This window comes from Taudactylus pleione, unplaced genomic scaffold (assembly GCF_031769625.1).
Source record: "Taudactylus pleione unplaced genomic scaffold, aTauple2 ptg000288l, whole genome shotgun sequence".
In the NCBI taxonomy this organism is placed as follows: Eukaryota; Metazoa; Chordata; class Amphibia; order Anura; family Myobatrachidae; genus Taudactylus; species Taudactylus pleione.
In genome coordinates this window covers 2,612,208-2,636,392 of record NW_028284690.1, presented here as the reverse complement: position 1 = coordinate 2,636,392, position 24,185 = coordinate 2,612,208, and the positions used below count along the sequence as shown (strand labels likewise).

The 24,185-nt window shown below is 48.9% G+C and overlaps 1 protein-coding gene across 1 annotated transcript; it reads left to right on the top strand.

Moving 5' to 3' along the window:
- Positions 1-2,193: 2,193 nt before the first annotated feature.
- Positions 2,194-4,114, top strand: LOC148511971 (uncharacterized). Its single transcript, XM_088482449.1, has 2 exons — positions 2,194-2,517; positions 3,189-4,114. The coding sequence occupies exons 1-2, from the start codon at positions 2,206-2,208 to the stop codon at positions 3,762-3,764; spliced, it is 888 nt and encodes a 295-aa protein (XP_088338575.1). The 5' UTR covers positions 2,194-2,205; the 3' UTR covers positions 3,765-4,114.
- Positions 4,115-24,185: the final 20,071 nt, after the last annotated feature.

The following is a 24,185-nucleotide window of genomic DNA, read 5'->3' as shown; positions in this document are numbered from 1 at the left end:
GTGAGGCTGGTAGTGCGGTTCCATGCTCATTGCGGCCACCAAAAGAGGAAATTTTTGTCTCCTTGCGGACTCGCTTTGCTCGCCATGCTTTGGGCATGTTGGCTCGCTTCGCTCACCACAGGTTTCTATTCCCACTCTTATGTCCACGTGGTTAGTAACTGATTACGTTGGATACTAGTAACTGATGACAACTACTAAAGGGGATCTATCCTCATCCGCAACTGTGAATTTTTTGTTTCCCCTTCAGTATCCCGCAACCATTACTTGCATAGCTGCTATTCCATCCATGAGCTACCATAGCACGCCACCGCATCGCACCTGAGGAAAGGAAAAGTGCTAGGAACATATGATAGCTGTTTCCCATTTCCATCCCTAGGAATTAATTAACAATATTTTTATTGACTGTCTATACAGTGTGATCCATATTTGTGTGTGTACGCAAGGCAATCTCCACAATCTGTTTTGCTTCTCTGGGCCTGCAAATATCTGAGGTCTAAAAATTGTGACAAATTAGGTGACACCATTGATCACCCAAGGGCATACATGCCTACCCTCCCGGTTTTCGCGGGAGGCTCCCGATTTTTCGGGTAACCCCCCGCACCCCCGGAAGGGTAGGCATTTCTCCCGCATTCTGCCCACTTCCTAGTGAAGTGGGCAGAATTAGGAGAATACCCGCGGCAATCGCGGGTCTCCGTGAAGGGGGCGGGGCTTAAGCTGTGATTCTGCATGAATCACAGCATTTGGCCCCGCCCCCTATGTAAATTGTGCCCAATCGCGGCAATTTTACGGCGAGGGGGCGGGGCTTATTGACGCGAATCGTCAAGCCCCGCCCCCGTCAGCCTGCTGCATCTCTTAAGGTGCATACACACTGGGCGATTTTAATGAAAGATCAAACGATTACGATATCGTAATCGCTTGATCGTTCAAAAATCGTTAAACACAATGTCAAAAACGACCAGCGATGCGCGCTCCCGCTGGTCGTTTTCGACATTGTTCATCGCGGGTACTTGCAGCACGATTAGGACGATATCGTTATCGTTTAATCGTTCGGCATGTAGTACATGTTTTTGCCAAACGATCAAACGATAAAGATAACGATATTGCGGCGCGCGGAGAGCCAGACACAGCCATTACAGCTATTCAACTTGGAGGAAGTTTGCTGCGCGTGGTCCTGCCAAAAAAAAAGGTAAGTAAAGTCCCCCACTGTCCAATGTTTTTGGGGTCATTATTAGGTAAGAGTCAGCCTAAGTAAAGGGAGCATAATGCTGGGGGCATTGCACAGCATGGGAGGGGGAGGGGGGGCAGCATAATAACTAATGGGGGCATTGCACAGCATGGGAGGGGGGAGGGGGGGCAGCATGACTAATGGGGGCATTGCACAGCATGGGAGTGGGGGGCAGCATGACTAATGGGGGCATTGCACAGCATGGGAGGGGGGGGCAGCATGACTAATGGGGGCATTGCACAGCATGTGCTGGGGGGCAGCATGACTAATGGGGGCATTGCACAGCATGGGAGGGGGAGGGGGGGGCAGCATAATAACTAATGGGGGCATTGCACAGCATGGGAGGGGGGGGCAGCATGACTAATGGGGGCATTGCACAGCATGGGAGTGGGGGGCAGCATGACTAATGGGGGCATTGCACAGCATGGAAGGGGGGAGGGGGGGCAGCATGACTAATGGGGGCATTGCACAGCATGTGCTGGGGGGCAGCATGACTAATGGGGGCATTGCACAGCATGGGAGGGGGGGCAGCATAATAACTAATGGGGGCATTGCACAGCATGGGAGGGGGAGGGGGGGCAGCATGACTAATGGGGGCATTGCACAGCATGTGCTGGGGGGAAGGGGGGGCAGCATGACTAATGGGGCATTGCACAGCATGTGCTGGGGGGCAGCATGACTAATGGGGGCATTGCACAGCATGGGAGGGGGGCAGCATGACTAATGGGGGCATTGCACAGCATGTGCTGGGGGGCAGCATGACTAATGGGGGCATTGCACAGCATGTGCTGGGGGGGGAGCTGCAATTATACTGGGGGCATATCTTTATTTTGTCTCATAAAAAAAATAATTTATATATATTTATTTATTTTTTAAAATTTTCAGATATGCCTTCATCCAAAGACACTGTTTTTTGGACAGGATTCATTGAGCTATATCAAGCTAATGAGTGCCTCTGGAGACTGAAAGGAAAAGACTACATGAATAGAGTGTTGAAAAATGAGGCATTTGAGAAAATACGCCAATACAGTACAGCGTATAAACCTGATGTGACCATTGAATGGGTCAAGAACAGAATCCAGGGTCTGCGAACCGTGTTTTTGAAGGAACACAAAAAATACTTGGATTCGCAAAGATCCGGAGCAGGGGCAGCTGAGGTGAGAAAGCCATCGTTATGGTACTACGACCTGCTGCTGTTTACCTTGGATCAAGAGCCAAGTCAAGGTTCCCGGAGCTCGCTGGTGCCACAGTCACCAGATGTGGTACCACAGGACACCGTGAGTCAGGATTCTGTAAGTTTTTTTTTTTTATTTATTTTTTAAAAATGTCACTTTTAAAAAAAAAATCAAAATGTAGTCATGTTTTTTAATCAGTAATCAGTCTGGAGGCCGATGGTTGGAATGCCAACCTTCGCCTTTCAAAATGTTTAAACCCTGCAGTGGATAAAAGCCAGGCATCGTAATCCTGATGCCTTAACTACGCATGAGTCCAGACGCATGGTATCCCTGTCACTGCTAAGCCGGGCAGGGATAGTTGTGGGGGGGGAATGATTGGTTAAGGGTTTCTGAGGGGAGGGGGGTTGGGAGGTATAGGGTAAGGCTGGGGAAAGGGGGAGCTTCAGGTTATGCACGCTAAAGGAGTGGTAAGGTTGGGTAAATGTAAAGGGTTTTTTACAACTATAAAGATTTTGACTTTTTAATCCCTGTTGTGTTTTTTTTTTTTTATTGTTTATGACACCAGAAATGTGGGTGTGGGTCATTTATGTTGAATATAATTTACGCATGTGTTAACTATAACATTAAATATGTAATATATTTTTATTGCCAAAATTTTTTTTTGCAGGTTTGTGAAATATTATTGTTTACAAAAAATTTTTTAAAATCAACCTAGCCTTTTTATTACAGAAATTTTTTTAAATGTTTTTATTGATGTTATAATTTGATTTATTTTCATTTCTTTTAAGTTACTGCTGGCGGTAGAGGATCCTGACCCGGTGTCCTGCGAGCCCCAAGTGGAAGTCCCTGTGCGAGTGGCTGAGCCGCCATCCAAGCCGCCCGCTAAGAAGCGTAAAGGGACAACACAAGCATCCACTTCGGGAACGTCAAGGAGTGATACTTTTTTAAAACATGCGGAGGAGGTTCTTTCCAAACCCCCGGATGATAATCAAATATTTGGCCAAAATCTCGCCATTGAAATGCGGACCATTCCTCCGGAACAGGTCCAGCCTTTCAAGCGTCTAGTTTATAAGGCATTGGTACATGCTATTGAGGGGGACTTGAGTATGACAAGTACCATTGTCTTACATAACAGACAGCAGCCCACCCCAACGGCCACATCAGGCAACCTCACCGTCCCTCACGAATCTTACGCGGATCCACATCAAGAAAACCCTTCTCCGTTACAGTCCCACCCCTTTTCTTTGTCGCGTAGCCCCTCGCCCCCTTCTGTCTTTCCCAGTACTTCATCCAGTGGTGTTCACACAGCACTGGGCAGTGCTCGCTCCACTGTATTTGGCGAAGATGAATTTTTAAATATATAAATTATTACAAAATTGGCAGTTGTTATTTTTCATTTTTTAAAAACTTATCACTCCTTGTATTGATTTGGCTCTTTGTTTCATGGTGGACTGTAGCATGGTCGTAGTACAATAGCGATGGCTACTCCACCTCATCTGCCCCTGGTATCTTGTTCTTTGTGATTCTAAAGTATTTTTTGTGTTCCTTCAAAACCGGGGCCCAGATCCTGTATTCTGTTCTTGAACCTGTTCAAATGTTCACATCAGGAATATTGTTCTGTACTGTATTGGTGTATTCCTCAAATGCCTTATTTTTCACACTCTATTTGTGTAATCTTGTCTCCAGAGGCACTTAAAGTCTAGTCTCAATGAATCCTGTCCAAAAAGTAAAAAAATTTTTTTTTAAAAAGAAAAAAAATCGCGTGGTCTCTTATTTAACGGATTTTAAAAATTGTAATGTCATAATGTGTTATTTAGGGTACTGAGGGGGTAATTCAGACCCGCTCGCGAGCGGCAGTACGTTCACAAGCGAGTAGTTGGTACCCAAATGCGCATGCGCAGGACGGAGACTGCTCCGTCGTGCACATACGCGAGACCCGGACTGCGACAGCCAATCTGTTGGTCCGGGTCTTGCACCAAAGGGGGCGTGCTATCAATGGTGACTGACAGCACGCACTCCCTTTAGGTGGGCGTGCCGGCCAGACGGAGGCGTTCCCATGGGAACGCCTACCGTCTGAAGCCTGCCCCACTGACATCACTAGTGTCAACATATCTCCAGGGCTTGTGGCTGGGAGACCCTACCGCAGGGTCTCCGTTGCAAGTCCAATGGTCGCCATGGTCAAGACCATCGCAACCACCTTCATGGATGCTCGCTATAGCTGTGGGTGGTAACCCACAGCTATGCGAGCGTCCATGAGGACGCTCCTAAAACAGGTAGGAGGGCCCTGATTCAGAAGGTGACCCGTCGTTAGGGGTCTCCTAGCTGACGGGACAAGCTGTCGATGTTGAGTGACAGTTTGCTACGTTTGTTTGGTGGTACGGGGGCGTGCCTGGCCAAACGGCAGCGTTCCTGCCAGAACGCTTGCTGTTTGGTAGGAAGCCCCACTGACTTCATCAATAATGTCACTGGAGAGCTTCCTGTTCGGGGGCTTAAGGTTGATGAGACCCTACCTTAAGGTGTAGTCATTACCCCCAATGGTCGCGATGGTCTTGACCATTGCAACCATCACCAATAGCGGCCGTTACAGCGGTGGATATTGACCCACAGCCTAACCGGCGACATGGAGGCGGCCGTTCAGGATGCAAGCCGCCGCCCTGTTTCAGAATGAAAGCTTGCATCCTACGACTGCCTCTGAATTTGGCCCCTAAAACTGAATAGTTAACTTTCATTGTTAAAATTCGGTTTACTAAAGTATTTATTAATCTAATTTTGCAAAAAATATAAATATTAACATGAAAAATAAACACAAGGTGACATTTTTTTTATTATTTTTCAGTTTTTAAAAACATCAAGAAACATAATTCCAGATCATATTTAAACCTGCCATGAAATGGCACCTTCACCATTAAAATAATTTAAGTATTTCTCTCTGACCTCTTTTGCCCGGGCAGAGGCCACAGAGGGAAATCTTGTGGGATTTAGAGATGTGAGGGCAATATTTTCCTCACTATGGTCAATATTGACAGGCAATGAGTTTGTGGCAGGCGGTTGTCCAATTCTTTTGGCTCGAAGCAAATTATGTAGGGCACAACATGCCAAGACAAGCCACTCGATTTTGTCTCGCCGGAAATTTATACAAGTATGAAAAATGCGAAACCTATTCGCCATTATGCCGAAGGCATTCTCAACAGTGCGCCTCGCACGCGATAATCTGTAATTAAAAATTATTTTTTCAGGTGTTAATGCCCTTTGAGGAAAAGGCCTCATTAAATTTTCATTAAGGCCAAATGCCTCATCGGCAACAAAAACAAAATTTAAACCATATTTCGTTTGCGATCCCGAAGGAATGTTTAGCTGATTCTTCATTAGTCTTTCAAAAAAGACGGTCTCTCGGAAAGACCCACCATCGGAAGACCTTCCATTTTTGCCAACGTCAACAAAGATGAATTTATAATTGGCATCCACGACCGCCATCATAACCATACTAAAGAATCCTTTGTAGTTGAAGTACATAGATCCAGTGTTTGCAGGTTGTGTTATCCGGATGTGTTTCCCGTCTATGGCGCCGCCACAATTTGGGAAGTTCCACTGGGTCTCAAATTCGTTGGCAATAACTTGCCATTCCTCAACAGTCGAAGGGAACTAGAAACAGAAAAAAAAAAAAAAAAACATTTTAAACATTACATTAATACTTTTATAAGGGGTATTTATTTTGGTGTTAAAAATTATCTGAAGTTAAAATTGTGAATGCAAGACATCATTTTCCCTAGTTTTGCTATAACACCGTATTCAGGCCCTGATTCAGAGCCGGACGCTCTGACCAGAATCAGGGGCGTCCCACCTAAAAATGGAGCGGCCTCATGGACGCTCGCATAGCTGTGGGTTACCACCCACAGCTATAGCGAGCGTCATTGATGGTTGCAATGGTCAAGGCCATCGCGACCATCGGACTTGCGACAGAGACCCTGCGGTAGGGTCTCCCTGCCGCAAGCCCAGGAGTGCTTTTGGCTCTATCAGAGCCAAAAAGACTCCCACTGACATCGCTTGTGAAGTCAGTGGGGTCGGACCCAGACGGTAGGCGTTCCCAGGGGAACGCGTCCGTCTGGCAGGCATGCCCACCAAAGGGGGCGTGCTGTCACTCACCATCGACAGCACGCCCCCTTTGGTGCGAGACCCCGAGCAACAGCTTCGCCGTTGCTGAACGGGTCTCGCACATGTGCACGACAGCAGCCTCCGTTGTGCGCATGCACATTTGGGTACCATCGACCTGCTTGCGAGCGTCCTGCACTCGCAAGAGGGTCTGAATGAGACCCTCAAATCAATAGTTTTTTTGATTGAACATACATACAGATAGCTGTGTTCCGTGGGTTGTGTAAGGATTTTTTTTTTACTTTTAACAAAACCAAGATAATGGAGACCAGCGCTGGATGTAGGTGAGTATGAAATCTTTCTTGCAGGGCCATGGTTTTGGGAAATACTACGTGGACAAGGGGACCAAACATCTGGTATAGGTAAGTATGTGTGAATGGGTAGGTATGTGTAATAAAATATAAGTTGACACGGTGTGTGTGTTTTGACTCTTTTTAACTTTTGAAATTTAAAGTGAAGCTACAGGTGCCGTATGTCTGCTGGCACTTGTAGTTCCACAAGTGCAAAATGGCAGGCATGCTGGCACTTGTAGCTCCACTGTAAAGTACAATAGTTTTACTTTTTTTTGGCCCCCCTATTACCGCCATTCCAACCACTCCAGGGGTATGGGGATAAGCCCCGGCTTCAATGTGAGCCTGTGGTGCTCCGGAGAGAGGGGAGAACGCTTGTATATAATCGGGATATAATTTGGGAGCAGCAGCAGCAAAGACAGAGGATGGCTAAACAGCTATTTATATACATTTGGGAGGAGATATAGTAGGGAGCTGTAGCAGGGACATACAACTGGCATGCACCTATATTAAGACATTTTTGAAGACATTTAGAAAGAAGTAACAGATTTAGGAGATTTGTGACAGGGTTATTAAAATTTAAATACCTTAAAGTACTCCGGCTTGAGGACGTAAAAGATGGCTTTGCAGGTCTCCGGAATAATAAGACCCAAAGCCTGCGGTGAGATGAGAGTCCCGAATTTCAAGTTGGCCAAAGATCTCCCTGTAGCCAGGAAACGCAGGGTCGCAATGAGCCTCTCCTCTGCAGGAATGGCTCTACGCAACCTGGTGTCCTGCCTTTGTATGTACAGAGTCACCAAGGCCAGTAATTCTTGAAATGTTGAATCGTCCATTCGCAAGAAGTTCCGGAAGTCATCCGGGTTGTTCTCGCGAATCTGCATGAGCAGCGGCATATGAGAGAACGAATCCCTCTGCTGCAACCACTCCTTCGTCCAGCATGAACGAAGCCTTCTCCTCTTCTCAATCCTCTCCCGGTCACTTATCACCACCACTCCTGCATAAGCAACCATCATTCGATAACGGTACGTATCCATCACGACAGATAAGTACAGACAGTTTGTTTAAAGCCAAAGCAAAAACAAACCACAGCAAATAGCTAAGCAACAGCGTTCAGCAAGGAATACACCAAACCAAACTAGCCACAGAGCATAAATGCAGTGATTTTAAAATGGCCGACACAATTTTATCACCTCATGATAGCCCTGCCCACATTATTTTACATTAAAAATAATAAAGCCTCTATTATTATTATTAATCTGAACGATATCGCTAAACGTTGATCGTTTAAAAATCGTTTACAAAATCGTTTGCATAAAGTCGTTGAACGATCAACGATCGTTGATCGTTCAACGATCAAAAATCGTCCAAATCGTTCAACGATATCGTTCAGGGTGAAAATCGCCCAGTGTGTATGCACCATTACTCGGGCTTCTCCCGGGAAGAGAATGTTAAAGGTAGGCGACCCTGCCCAAGGGGATCACAGAGGACCGCAACTAGGTGAGAGGGGCAGCGACACAGTGTCCGAATCTGAAGGGGAAAATGGAGTTCAGATATTAGGTTATTTTTGTTACATTGATGGCTTTGGGGAGCACACATTTTCTTGATATCACAGGACCTTTCTCCCCATATTGAATATGGCCCTGTGTTTGAAAAATGACAGAAGCCGATTGGTTGGTACTTTATCTCTATCCACTTTTTCTACTTCAGGGTCCATAGGGGGTCCACAGGGTTGACCTTGGGGTATAGCTGGATCCACGGGCACCACGCAGTTAAAGCTTTCACTGCTCCCAGGATGAACTTGGGTCCGTCCTCCTCTATACCCAGCCCCCGACCACAGGCACCTCAGTTTTAGTTGGTGCCCGGCCGGAGTCGGGTCACCTTGTCGCAGTGGGGCTGTTTATGGCAGCCCCTAAGCTTTATTTTACGAAGAATAGAAGATTTATTATTTTATTTTTACTCTTCTGAGCAGCAGCATCAGACTGTCCAGCTGGACGTCCACGCTGCCGCTCCAACAACCCCACTGGCGCTGCGACGCCAGTACTGATCTGGGGATCGCAGCGGGACCCCGGAGTCAGTACTAGCGTGGCTCCGGGACCTACCACTGACTGCTGCCGGGCTCACGGGGATTCAGGCAAGCCGCGTGTAGCGCTGTCAGCGCTGCACGCGGGGGAAATGCAGTCTCTAAGCCGCCGGTCTCTGGGGACAGACCGGCGGCGCTAGTAGCGGCGGCGAGCTCCCCCTCTGCAGGCATACCCCGCGCGTCCGCTGGACCACCAGGGAGTAATTGCTGGAGGGGAACCAGCGTCCCTGGGGTTAATCACTAGCCAGGGGAGGCAGCCTTCCCTGGTTTAGCGGCTCCTCCCCTCAGCTCAGCGCGCCTTCTCTCATGCGTGCTGGCGTCGCTGAGCTGTTCTACATGCGGCCACCCCTCAGCTCTCCGGCGGCCATCTTCTAACGCAGACTCCCAGGCGGTGCATGGACCAGTCCCCCTGTGTACCTCTCCTCTGCAAAGGGACAGTGTGCGCAGCGCTATAGCCCTCCCAGACACTGAATATGGGAGGTTGATTGTAGCGGAAGGTGCGGTGAGTTGAATCCTTACTGCATTGTATGTGACTTTTGCTAGTGCTGCTGTCTGTGACTTTTTTTCAAACTTACTGTCAGCTTGTACCTATCCCTTTCCTTTCCATACGGCCCAACAGGTGTGTGGGGGAAGGTCTTTTTTCTGTAGACCTTCGCTTGTATAAATCAAGTATTTGCGAGGTCAGTCACATACAGTTGTGTGCTGCACAGTTCCATATTGTGGGCTGTTGGTGTTGCATACTGTGAGTGCAGGGGTGTTTTCACTGTATTCCCTCTGGTGATACGTATTAATTAAGTATTTACGGTATCATGTCTGATGAGGAGACTGAGCGCTCCGGAGCTCCTGTGCTGTTTTCCTGCAGACGCTGTGCTGCTGGAGTTGATAGGGGGGATCTCTCTCAGGATAGTCTGTGCGGGCGGTGCCAGCTGGTGCCTGGCCCCTCTATGCCGCCTATTTCACAGGATCCTCCTTGGGCGATGTTTTCCCAGGTGTTGGCATCTATTGCGGACCGTTTAGCGGTGCTTGCTGCGGTGCCTGTTAGGGCGTTGCCCCAGCCTAACATCCCCCATTCCCCGGGTATTCCGCATTTATTGCAGTCTCCCCCAGGGTCTCAAACTGTAGGTCCTTATGCGGGGGTGCCTGTGTATGTCCAGTCCCCCCCCTGTGACTCAGCAGTCGGTGGTGCCTTTTCAGGGTTATCCTCATGCTGCGCCTCCACCTTGGGTGGATGTACTCTCCAGCTCTGTGCAGAGTCTGGCGGCTTCCTCCTCTGTTTTTCAGTCTATGTTGCAGAGTGATTTGCCCCATAAGGCGCCCAAGCGTCATGTTGTGAGTTCTCTAACAGTGCAGCTGTCGGACTCGGAGGTGTCTTCGGATGGAGAAGTTCATGAAGACACTGACTCTGACGCCGCGGCCCAGGAGATGGAGACTAAGTCCTCCATTAATGTGCCGGCATTGGTTCGGGCGGTGCGCGCTCTCCTTCATATAGAGGATGATGCACCGGCCCCGAAATCTAAGTACCCTAACTTTAAAAAAGCTAAGGTTACGTCGAGTGTCTTTCCCTTGTCTGACCAGTTGACGGATCATATGGCGGGGGCCTGGCAGGTGCCCAGTAAGAGATTCCAACCACAAAAGAGGTTGGCATCGAATTATCCTTTTCCTGAAGCACATTGCAGGAAGTGGGAAACTCCACCGGCTGTGGATTCCCACATCACCCGCTTGATTAAGAGTGCTACGCTCCCATTACCGTCTATTTCCTCTTTGAAGGATCCCACAGACAGGAAGGTTGAGATATGTTTGAAATCCATTTACTCCCTTTCAGGGGCGGTGGCGCGCCCGTCCATGGCCATCTCATGGGTGGCTAAGGCCATTGAGAGCTGGGCTAACGCTTTGGAGGATTCTTTTCCAGAGGATGCTCCGGAAATTCAGAGAGCGTTAGTTGGACAAATGAGGGATGCCGCTTCCTATGTAGGGGAAGCTTCGTTGGATGCTAGTCTGCTGACCTCTAGGGTGTCGGCTGCAGCTGTATCTGCTCGTCGGTCCTTGTGGCTAAGGTCGTGGCGAGCAGATGCAGACTCTAAAAAGGGTCTGGAGGCTTTGCCTTTTAATGGTGAGTTACTATTTGGTCCGGACTTGGACAAAATAGTGGATACCTTGGCTAAATCCAAATCGGCCTTCCTTCCTTCGGCTTCAGCGCCGGCTAAGGTTCGGAGCTCTGCCTTTCGGTCCTTTCGGGGGGCCAAGGGTCAGTCCTTCCCGAGGCATTCAGCGACCAAGGCCGCGCCCAAGCCCAAAAAGCAGGCTTGGAGTGCTCGGCGCCCTTCTTCCAAGCAGGAGGATAAACCTGCTGCCTGATGGGACGGGCCTCTCTCTTGGGGACCCCAGAGTGGGAGGCCGACTTCTCCAATTCGCCCAGTGTTGGCACAGTACCACCACGGATGCCTGGGTTCGAGAAGTGGTCTCTCAGGGGTACGCCCAGTCATTTCGGTTCAGTCCGCCCCACCAGTTTTTCTGCACGAGTCCTTCTCTGGACTAGACCAAAGCTGTCCAGATTCAGGTAGCTATAGAATCCTTGCTACACGCAGGGGTCATTGTTCCAGTTCCGCAGTCTCTGTGCGGGACGGGGTACTATTCTACTCTGTTTCTGGTGCAGAAACCCAATGGTTCTCATCACCCTATCCTGAATTTGAAGTCTCTGAACAAATACCTCAGAGTTCCCAGGTTCAGGATGGAAACGTTACAATCCATCATTTTGGCGATGGAACCCGGGGATTACATAGTCTCCCTCGATATCCAGGATGCCTATCTCCATGTGCCCATAGCACCGGCACATCAGCGGTATCTGAGGTTTGCTATTCTGAACCGTCACTACCAGTTTCGGGCGTTGCCTTTCGGCCTTGCCACGGCTCCACGGGTGTTCACCAAGGTGATGGCAGTTATGGCTGCCCACCTTCGGGGTCAGGGTATTCGGCTGTTGCCGTACCTGGACGATCTGCTGCTAGCGAGCTCCCCGGAGGTGCTTCTTCGACATCTCCACCTGACCATTGCTTGTCTTCAAGCACATGGATGGTTGATAAATTGGAAGAAGTCCTCTCTTGTCCCATCACAACGGATGGTCCATCTGGGAGCACTTCTGGATTCTTGTCAACAAAGGATTTTCTTGACTCCGGAAAAAGTGTCCTCTTTACAACTGAGGATACACAGTTGCCTAAGCAGTGGCAGGGTGTCAGTCCACTCAGCAATGAGAGTCGTGGGGTCCATGGTGTCGGCATTCGACATGGTGGAATTTGCCCAGTTCCATTCCAGGCCCCTGCAGGGGCAGATTCCGATCCCAGATGCTGGTGTTGTCCCCAGAAGTGCGCCGGTCTCTGGCGTGGTGGCTTCAGTCAGCTCATCTCGTCCAGGGTCGCCCCTTTTGGATTCCGGACTGGGTTTTGCTTACGACAGATGCCAGTCTCCGGGGTTGGGGGGCAGTGACAGGCTTGTTGTCTCTTCAGGGCCGTTGGTCGGCGGCGGAAGCCGCCCTTCCCATAAACGTTCTAGAGCTGCGGGCCGTGTTCCGTGCTCTACTGTCGTCAGGCACCGCTCTTCACAGAAGAGCAGTTCAGGTGCAATCGGACAACGCTACCACGGTAGCGTACATAAATCACCAGGGAGGGACTCGCAGTCGCGCTGCGATGTCAGAGGTGTCTCAGATCCTGGCTTGGGTGGAGTGCCAGCTTCCGGCAATCTCGGCAGTCTTCATCCCGGGAGTCCTCAACTGGGAGGCAGACTTCCTCAGCCGTCATGACGTGCATCCCGGGGAATGGTCGCTTCACCCAGAGGTGTTTCAACTTCTCGTGGACAAATGGGGTTGCCGGAGTTGGACCTGATGGCCTCCCGTCATAACTGCAAGTTGCCCGTGTATGGCTCAAGGACAAGAGATGCAGGCGCAAGCCTAGTGGATGCGCTGTCGGTGAAATGGTCGTTTCACCTAGCGTACCTGTTCCCTCCGATCTCCCTGCTACCTCGGGTACTCAGAAAGATCAAACAGGATGGGGGCACATTTCTGCTGGTGGCTCCAGCGTGGCCCAGACATCCTTGGTACTCCGATCTCAGGAGCTTGTCCGTAGATGCTCCATTCCTTCTACCTCAGCGTCGGGACCTGCTGTCTCAGGGGCCCTGCCTTTACCCGGATCTGGGTCGGCTGTCTTTGACGGCGTGGCTCTTGAGACAGCCATCTTAAGGTCCCGGGGTTTTTCTACCTCTGTCATCGGTACCATGCTGAGGGCGCGTGAGCCTGCCTCTGCACGGATTTATCACAGAGTGTGGCACACTTACTTTCAGTGGTGTGAGTCCAGAAACTTTGATCCTCAAGTTTTCAGGGTTTCTAGGATTTTGGCATTTCTGCAGTCAGGTCTTGACCTGGGCTTACGTCTTGCTTCCCTGAAGGTTCACGTATCGGCTCTGTCGGTTTGGTTCCAACGACGGATTGCTACCCTGCCTGATGTTCACACCTTTTTCCAGGGTGTGCTTAGGATTCAACCTCCCTTTGTGCCTCCAGTGGCTCCGTAGGACTTGGCGGTGGTTCTTCGGGTCCTGCAGGGACCTCCCTTTGAGCCTCTTGAGTCCGTTGACCTCAAGTGGTTAACACTGAAAACTGTGTTTCTCCTGGCAATTGCTTCAGCCAGGAGGGTATCCGAGTTGGGGGCACTTTCCTGTAGTCCCCCCTTCCTAATTTTTCACCAGGACAGGGCCGTGCTTCGCACTCGTCCTGAGTTTTTGCCTAAAGTAGTCTCTAAGTTCCACATCAATCAGGAACTTGTGGTGCCAGCTTTTCAATCTACTGAACTTTCAGCTGGTGAGGCTTTGTTGGACGTTGTCCGTGCTCTTATGTTGATAGGACTACTTCTGTAAGAAAGTCCGATTCCTTGTTTGTCCTCTTTGGTTTTCATAAGAGGGGTTGGCCTGCCAACAAACAAACGTTAGCCCGTTGGCTTTGTTCTGTTATTAGAGAGGCTTATATACAGGAACATTTACCTGTTCCAGCCTCTGTTAAGGCTCATTCCACTCGGTCTGTTGGTCCTTCTTGGGCTGTTAGACGTGGTGCCTCCGCTGTTCAGCTGTGCAAGGCAGCCACTTGGTCTTCCATTCAGACAATTTTGAGGTTTTATGCGTTTGACACCTTTGCCTCTCAGGATGCATCCTTTGGGCGCAGGATTCTCCTTTCTGCACAGGAGCGTCCCTGCCCTTAGTTGAACTGCTTTGGGACATCCCCAAGGTCAACCCTATTGACCCTGAAGTAGAAAACAAAAGATATGGTAAGAACTTACCTTTGTTATCTCTGTTTCTACGAAGTCCATAGGGTCCACAGGGCGCCCACCCTGACGCACCTGGCTTCATATTGTCACGACCAGGGTTTCTCGGCATGGTTGTCGACGGGTAATACCTGTGAGGACGCTATGGCGAGGGGCGTCTGGCGGTGGCACTGGTGCCTGGCGGGGAGCATTGGCTGTGCGTGGTTCCGTGTGGGCATACTGTCACTCTGGTCTGGTTAGGCCTGGTGGTGCTTCTGTTCCGTTCTGGCATGGGCGCCGCCATCTTGTCTCCAGTTAGGTAACCTAGTTGCCCTATCCTGTTGTGTCACATGCTCCTCTCTGACCAGTCACGGCTGAGCACTGGGGATTTAAGGGAGTTCAGAGCTCCCTTGCATTGCCAGTGCAACGTGTTTCTCAGTGAGAGCTGAGAGAGTGAGTTCCTGTGCTTTCACCTGGTTTCATTGCCTAAGCCTGCTTCACCTGGCCTGCTCCAACCCTGCTGGATTCCCCTGCCTCCTTCAATTTCCTTTCCTATTGCCTGAGCACCTGTTGTCGGCTAGACTTACCCTGCACCCTCCATTTACCTTTTCCCCTGCCTGAGAACCTGAACCTGCTGTTTCCCTGCACCTTATCTCCATTTACACCCAGCTGGACTTCGTTACCTCTGCCTGCATTTTGTTACAGCTCACCATACCTGCATACTGGACTGTTCCTGCCTGTCACTTTCTGGACATTCTCCCATTTACTCCACTACAGTTATTAAGTGCACTTTAGTGCTATACCTGGACTATTTCTTGCCATTCCCATGTCTGTTAAGCCAATCATTAAAAGTTCCACATTTACCTTTAAATCTGCTCCTGTGATCGCTCCTGCTACCACCCCAGGTCCACAAACAACCCAGAACATAACAGTTTGCACTGGCCCCATGGATCCAGCCACAGGACAGGAGTCTGGTGTGGATTTATTCCAAAGTATTGTAGGTCATTTGGAAAACTTGGAAGCAATGCAGCACCAAATTGCTCAGTTCATGGACTTAATTCAGAGCATAGCAACTCGCTTGGAGAGTGTGGAGACTATACAGCGACAGATGGCACAGTTTGTGCAGGACATTGCACACCGTCTGGATACTGTACAAGCTACATCAACGGCTCCTAGTGTGCTTGCAGCTACTCCTAGCCCCATTCCTGTGATTTCTTCCTCTGGATCTACTCCTCGTTTGCATCTTCCCACACCTGATAAGTTTGATGGTACTCCAAAACTGTGTCGTGGATTTCTCAATCAGTGCGATGTGCACTTTACTTTGCAACCCCAGAATTGATTGGAACACTATGCAGGTTCAGTCATGGAGTGTGGAATGTCAAGTGTCTTGCCTTCCGAAGACCGATGCCTTGTCACGGTCATTATCCCCTGATAGTGGTCTAGAAACACTACGGAATACACCCATGCTTGGGGCAAAAGTTTTCACAGATACACAACTACAACCGCCTGTTGGGAGGTCCTTTGTAGCCCCAGGAGGGGTGACTCCAGAGCCTCAGCCCCTTAACGGATTTCTGAGTGTCCAGCCCCAGGATAGGGTTTTCAGCCCCATACCTCGAGAGGATGTTTCAAGTTTTGTTCCCCAGGAGGGGATTTCAGATCTAGCACCCCAGGAAGGGGCCTCAAGTCTCGTACCCCAGGAGGGGTTTTCAGTTTCCAGTTCCGGTTCCTGTTGGGCCAAAGCTGAGGATGTCCACGCTTCCAGTCCTATCAACATAGTTCACTTGGCTCACCCTGTAAAGCCTAGAAGGTGTCCTGAGGCCACCCATAAAGGGGGGGGTACTGTCACGACCAGGGTTTCTCGGCATGGTAGTCGCCGGGTAATACCTGTGAGGACGCTATGGCGAGGGGCGTCTGGCGGTGGCACTGGTGCCTGGCGGGGAGCATTGGCTGTGCGTGGTTCCGTGTGGGCATACTGTCACTCTGGTCTGGTTAGGCCTGGTGGTGCTTCTGTTCCGTTCTGGCATGGGCGCCGCCATCTTGTCTCCAGTTAGGTAACCTAGTTGCCCTATCCTGTTGTGTCACATGCTCCTCTCTGACCAGTCACGGCTGAGCACTGGGGATTTAAGGGAGTTCAGAGCTCCCTTGCATTGCCAGTGCAACGTGTTTCTCAGTGAGAGCTGAGAGAGTGAGTTCCTGTGCTTTCACCTGGTTTCATTGCCTAAGCCTGCTTCACCTGGCCTGCTCCAACCCTGCTGGATTCCCCTGCCTCCTCCAATTTCCTTTCCTATTGCCTGAGCACCAGTGTCGGCTAGACTTACCCTGCACCCTCCATTTACCTTTTCCGCTGCCTGAGAACCTGAACCTGCTGTTTCCCTGCACCTTATCTCCATTTACACCCAGCTGGACTTCGTTACCTCTGCCTGCATTTTGTTACAGCTCACCATACCTGCATACTGGACTGTTCCTGCCTGTCACTTTCTGGACATTCTCCCATTTACTCCACTACAGTTATTAAGTGCACTTTAGTGCTATACCTGGACTATTTCTTGCCATTCCCATGTCTGTTAAGCCAATCATTAAAAGTTCCACATTTACCTTTAAATCTGCTCCTGTGATTGCTCCTGCTACCACCCCAGGTCCACAAACAACCCAGAACATAACACATATGGGCTGTGTGGCTGGTTACCGGTTTTCCGTCTCCCATTTCTGTAAGTATGGTTTCTTGTGTGTTCCAGTCTTCCTTCTCTCTATTTAGTCTCCTCCTCCGGCCTTGGCTGCTTACCAACTGAGGTGCCTGTGGTCTGGGGCGGGGTATAGAGGAGGACGGACCCAAGTGCATCCTGGGAGCAGTGAAAGCTTTAACTGCGTGGTGCCCGTGGATCCAGATCCAGCTATACCCCAAGGTCAACCCTGTAGACCCTATGGACTTTGTAGAAACAGAGATAACAAAGGTAAGTTCTTACCATATCTCTTGTTATCTCTCTCCAAGGCTTTGTGCATCTACCCCATCTATTCACCATGTGCAAGTATATAAAGATGGTCAATGTTTTGTTTCGGTCCAGTATAGACCTTCGTCACAACCTCTAATTCAGTCAATAATCCAATGAATTTCACTGGATTTACTAGATTGTTGCCTGAATGGGAGGTTCTGACCAAGGTTCATGTTGGAGCAAAACATTTTGTTAAAATTATCTGAATGTGGCTAAAATGGGTTCTATTTTTCCCAGCCAACTTATTCATGAGGTGGATAGGATTGTAGATGAGAGCATTGAGGACTCCACGCACATTTCTCATACTCGATCTCTTCCTGCTACACTAGGAACACCTCACTATTTGGGGAGTGGGGATCACATAGTTTGTGAATCTTCCTGGGGAACCCCGGCTCTCTGATTCCTGGGGACCCACCCTGATTATCCTTCTCTGCTTGTTTTCTAATGCTGACCTTGTGGAGTATTGGTGGGTGTTGAATGCCATAGGGCCAGCAATTCATCAATCCATGTCCAACCTAGCTGGGACCGGAAGTAAGTGGAAGCAAAAAGGGGTGTGACCACACCTATCTGCTGTCCAGAGAATACAGCCCCGGTGGGCTGTGGTAGCCCAAGCCGGCCATGAGGCCCAGTGGGCCATACTTGCAAGATGCAGGCAGGACTCTCTGACTACATGAGGTTGTGTCCTGAATGGGGGCTAGGTTGTTTCTTATATTCTTTTGTTGTACGCTTATGATATTAAAGCATCTGTTTGTTTTTACCCGGACAAGCTGTATGGCCCTTATTTGAGCTTCCAAATACTGCACCTCTGCCACTCTACTGAGTAAAATATCTCGGAACATCACAGCTGTTTTTAATAGATATAATCCAATGTTTTGTATTTTAGTCCATTATCATGAGTTTGTGTCTTCTTCATTACCAAGTCTCATGTGTGTGTGTGCCACCGTAGAAGGAAGTATACGTTTTTACATAAGTGGGTACCCAGGCCAGTATTCATTTGGTATATAGGGCGGATTGGTGTAATTTTAAGACCGGGACCTCAGGGGTAATTACCGAACAGCCACACTACTCCCAAGGGAATCTGAATTTTGTCAAATAACCTTTATTTTCTTTTGGATCACTTCTTTACCTACATCCCATGGGGTATTTTCCAGATACTATTTATTTTTTTCTCTTTTATCTCCTGTAGGATAACATACATACATAGCACAGATAGTGTAATGGTTAGTATTACTGCCCCACAGACTGAGTTCGTGGGTTCGATACCCTAACTAGGTGGAGTTTGTATATTCTCCCTGTGCTTGCATGGGTTTCCTCCGGTAGCTCCGGTTTCCTCCCACACTCCAAAAATATACTGGTAGGTTAATTGGCTCCTAACAAAAATTACCCCTAGTGTGTATGTGTGCATGTGGTAGGGACGGATGTGAATGGCCAAATATTCTCTGTAAAAATGCGCTATATAAATAACTGGTAAATAAATGAATAGATGTGCCTGGGTGCTCAGAAGCTGATAATAAATGCAGATAACCAAGATAGCAGTGGCACTCTGCTGCTGCAATCTTGGTATTCTGCATGTTTGTCCTGCTTGAGAAGTATAATCCTATAATTTCCACTGGATGATATATTGCAGTGTATCCATTTGGATAACCCAGAATTCTGTTTGTACCAACATCAGTGTGAACCAGTATACTCACTTCATATTTTTTTTAAAATGTTCACATTTTCTTCATTTCCTTAATGCACTATTTTGGTGCAACTGCGTAGAGATGAAATATAGCTATGTACAGATCCACTGTCATGTCAGAAACTGATGACCAGAATGAAGTTAGTGTATTCAACAGTGCCCCTCAATGGTTTTGTTTTCTTTTTAGCACAAGGGACTCGCAATCTAGCTCTGCCCCTCATGCAACCTGTGAAGCATTGCCCCCACCTCTGATTGGCAGGTGAGTAATACAGCAGGGATCACCATCGTTCGGCAAAACCATTGATGGTTCCCCATTAATGGTTTCATACTATCAAGGTTAATCACCAATGGTTCCATCTCAGGTGACCATAAATGGTAAAGCCGCTGATAGGCATCCTTACAATGAAGGTAAGAAAACCATGGGCCTGATTCAGACCCGGTCGCAAGCGCTGAACGCACGCAACCGGGTTGATGGTGGCCCACAGCACACGATGGAGCCGGCTCCGTCGTGCGCATGCGCGAGACCCGGCTAGCTACTGGCAATCCGTCACTCCGGGTCTCGCTCCAAAGGGGGCGAGCTGTCGATGTTGAGTGACAGCTTGCCCCCTTTGGTGGGCGGGCCGGGGGGGGTGGCTGCCCAAACGGAGGCGTTCCCATGAGAACGACTGCCGTTTGGGGACGACCCCACTGACATCACAAGTGATGTCAGTGGAGAGATCTCTCTTGATCTTGCGGCCACGAGACCCTACCACAAGGGTCTCGTCGCAAGCACGATGGTCGCGATGGTCTTGACCATCGTGACCATCATCATGGCCGCTCGCAGTAGCTGCGGGTGGTCACCCACAGCTATGTGAGAGGCCGCTCCAAAAATACAAAAGCCTGGCCCTGATTCAGAGCGAGCGCTCTGTCAGAGCGTCCGGCTCTGAATCAGGGCCCATGTTCCTTTACTGAGGCTTCCCACGCTAAATGATCATTAAAAAGAGCTATATATATATATATTTCTTTTATCTATTGCATTGCCTGCCTGTTTGCAAGGGCCCACATCTTTATTTTTTTCTTTATCCATTCTCTGACCTCTTTTCGTTATTTGTATTAGTTTTCTTTTTTACTTATATATTTATTTTTAAATTTGTTTCTTTATCAACAGCCTGCAGATCCATTGTAGGCTACCACTTTATACAGCCCAGTATTTATACCATACATTCAGGGGTGGATTGGGATGAAAAACCAGGCAGGAACATATCTGGAAGCAGCCCTAAATGGGGGACGGGGTCTGTGGATGGGGGAATGAGACCACATCATTAGGAGAAATAGCAAGAGGCCTACTAGTTGCACATTCCGGGATAAATGTATTAACCTGCATTTAGAATCAGCGGCAGGATTTCCGAATTTTGGCCCTCATTCAGAGCCGTTCGCTATTTGCGTTCGTTCGTTCAAAAACAAGGGGTGGCTATGCAAATGATCCTTTCGCACATTGCAGTCTGTTCACACCTCTAAGTCTGAACGAGCGAGCAAAACATACGCTCTTTTATTTCTTAAAAACGCCCCCTGGCTGCTCGCACCATACGTCATGTCCGCTATTTATTAGATTAATCGAGTACATCGAACAGGATATGAACTGCTCGCTATTCTTGTGGTTGGTTTTTTCAACCGCTATTTTGCGAGCAGTTCTGAGTTAAAAAAAACCAAGTGACGTGGTCAATGACGCTGCTGTATTAATTAGGCACTCCCTTAAAACGCCCGTTTTGACCTTTAAGCACGCCTGCGTTCGAATTCCACTCCCCCGTTTTCAAACACCTTCCCCTGTTACCACCCACATACGCCTCATTCTGTCACTCAAAATAGCAGGCACTCGCTATATAGCGTACAAACGATTTTCGGCCGCACTGACTGGTTCGCGCATGCGTACTTAAAACCGTACGCATGCGCAGATGTGCGAACATCGCTCGGAACGAGCGTACGGCCGCTAGCGAGTGGCTCTGAATGAGGGCCTTTATCTGCTAGATTTAAAGTAGCAATAATTTCATAGACAAAACCAAACTGGTTTTGCCTTTTAGAATAATGCAGTTTTAAATCTAGAGGCTTACTGTAATTGCCGATATCCCGAGCTCGCAGGCTATTACATTTACACTGGTATGTCTTTTTCTACTATAAGATCGTAAATACCTCTTGCAAGAGACAGTGGAATCAAGGCATCACAAAAATATATGGTATCAGTCAGTGGTCGAAGTGGGAATTCTGAAGTAGGGGTATGGAGGTAGCTTGTGCATGTGCCATAGTTGCGCGCACAAAAAAATGGGTGTGGCCATGCGTCACGAGGGCATTGCCACTCAAAATGGTCATGTCAGCATTTCCTTAATGTCTCATTTCACCCCTGCTCCTCTTCCCTTACCAGCTGCACCACTCAAACTTTATTCCTCTTTAAACCTGCACTTTTCCGGTGAGGCACACAGGGGTGGAGGGATACACTGAGGTGGTGAGACACACAGAGATAGTGTAGTACACATAGGAGGTGAGGGTCATAGGGGTGATGGTGTATACACAGGAGGACAGGGTGGGAGGACAGTGCACATAGGGGGACAGTGAGGGAGGGACAACAGCTCTAACATGCGGACAGGAGGACAGCGTACACAGGGGGACAGTGTGGGAGGACAGCACACACAGGCGGATAGTGAGGGAGGACAGCGCACACACAGGGGTACAGTGTGGGAGGACTGTGCACACAAGGGGACAGGGAGGGAGAGCAGTGCACACAGGGGGACAGAGGGGGACACTGTATATACACAAGTGCAAAAAGGGAGGGAGAACAGTTAATGATATGTGTACAGTAAGCGATAGGCTAGATACGTATATATAACTCACCTTTTTCCTCCTCCTGCTGTGGCTGCTCCCAGTTCGTCTCCCGTGGCCCCGCTCCATCATCCAGCTCCTCCTTGGGAGTCCTGGCTGAAAGCTATGCGCTTCCCCAGACGGTACCCATCTTCTATTTCTCCGCACAGGATTATTTCCTGTTCCTCTCACCAGTCACACTTCCTGATCTTGAGTGGATCAGGAAGTGACGCTGTGGCCTCCTCGCCTCTGTGGTTCCGCTGCCCGGCTGTACCCCATGAGGCGACAGCAGAAGCATGTGACGTATCGTCACATGAGGGGCAGAGCAGAGCTAAGGGCACAAAATCGATCCTAGCTCTGTGCCAGGTGCTATTGATCGTGGCCCCTGCGTTCGTTAAGGCTGGCTGTGACTGACTGGCCAGCATACTGTAATGAGTCCTACAGGCTCATTATTAGTACTGCTACTGCTAATACCACGGGCCCCGGTGCAAAGCAAAGGCTGCCTGTACTTTAATAACAGCACACTGCTGTGCTGAAAACTTGCAAAAAAAAAAAGTTTAGTGCTTGAAGTGCCAGTATGTCATACCATAGCATACCAGCACACTTCGAGCACTGGTATCAGTACAAAATATAGTGTGTATATGCATCAATTATAAGGACATAAAAATATGGTGGTGAATATTTAAAATAACTTTAATGGATACTGTACAGGTGCATCTACTGTGACACTGCACTCAACAAAGTAACAGATACTGTGCAGGTGTATCTGCTGTGACACTACACTCACCAAAGTAACATACTGTGCAGGTACATCTGGTGTGACACTACACTCACCAAAGTAATATGACCACTGTACATTACAGGCATGGCCACCATCAGGAGTGGACTGCCAAGCCTGGAGTCCCAGGTCCGGACAGAGAGGGGGGCCCGCACCTGGTTCCTACACAGAGGCCGATCCAAGGGGCCAAGGTGACATCTGCCTCCCGGGCCGGTACAATTTTGTTACTGTAAGGGCCGCTTGCTGGCATAGACTAAGGTCTTCCCTCCCTGGCTGCTTGGTCACTGCTGCGCTAGGTGACAAGGTGAGGCCGTTGGCCATGATGGATTCATGAGCGGCGCGCCCGGCTGCCTCTGCCTACCCAAGTCCCTCTTCCTACATAGGCACACTGCACTATGATGCTGATAAGGGGAGTGAGACGTTAGGACATTGTGACATCCTAACGTCTTACAGTAGACTCCGGCTAGAAGAAGAACAGCTTGCAAGAGAGGAGCGAACATGCTCCTCCCTGGCCAGCCTGAGCTGATCCACAGAAGTGATCACAGACAAGAAGAGAAGGAGTAGAGGAAGAAACTGAAGAGCAGGTAAGTAAAAAAGGAAGGGGACACAAGATCATTAAACACGTCACATACACACATACTGTATAAGGGAAAGGGTGGAGGTGGTCTTGGGGAAAAAATCATAAACTACATATGTATTACATATATATTGCAAGGAGTGTGTGGAGGAAGGCAGAAATGCAATAAATATATAAGTGATGGGTTGGGGCTTGGAACACAAAATCCTAAAATATATAAGGGAGGGAGTGTTGTTTGAGGGAGGGAGTGTTGTTTGGGAAGCGTCTAAAACAGTAATGAGGGGAGAGATTATTGCTTATTGAGCAGGACAACGTAAAGCCAATAAAGAGAAATACAACTTCTTAGTAGGGCTGTTTCCTCTTGTCATCAGGAATATGTGGCCCGACCAATGGATGAATTATATGAAGAATATCAGCAAACTTGCCAATTGTTAGGGAGTTATTATCACAAGCCAAGTAAATCTTGATTTTGGCAAGAACAATTTTTTTAGATGGGGAAATGGCATAGGTCCACTCTTGGCAAATATGTTTAAGCAGGTCAGGCGTAAATATATTCTTGCTATTAGAGGGGACAGCTCAGACTCACTCTTGACAAAGGGCCTGATTCAGAGCCGGTCGCTATTTGCGCTCGCTCGTCCAGAAAATAGGGGTGGCTATTCAAATGAACCGTTCGCTGTTTGCGGTCTGTTCACGCCTCTAGGTCTGAACGAGCGAACAAAAGTTGCGGTCGTTTTTTGGGATACTACGCCCCCTGGCCGCTCGCATCCTACGTCATGTCCGCTATTTATTAGATTAATCGAGTACATCGAACAGGGTATGAACTGCTCGCTATTCTTGTGGTTGGTTTTTGCTACCACAATTTTGCGAGCAGTTCTGGCTAAAAAAAAAACAGTGACGTGGTCAATGACGCTGCTGTTTTAAATATGCACACCCATAAAATGCCCGTTTTGACCTTTAAGCACGCCTGCGATCGGATCTCCACTCCCCGTTTTCAAGCACCTTCCCGTTACCACCCACATACGCCTCATCCTGTCACTCAAATTAGCAGGCATTCGCTATTTTGCGAGCACATGAATTTCGGCCGCACTGACTGGATCGCGCATGCGTATAATGATCCATACGCATGCGCAGTTTG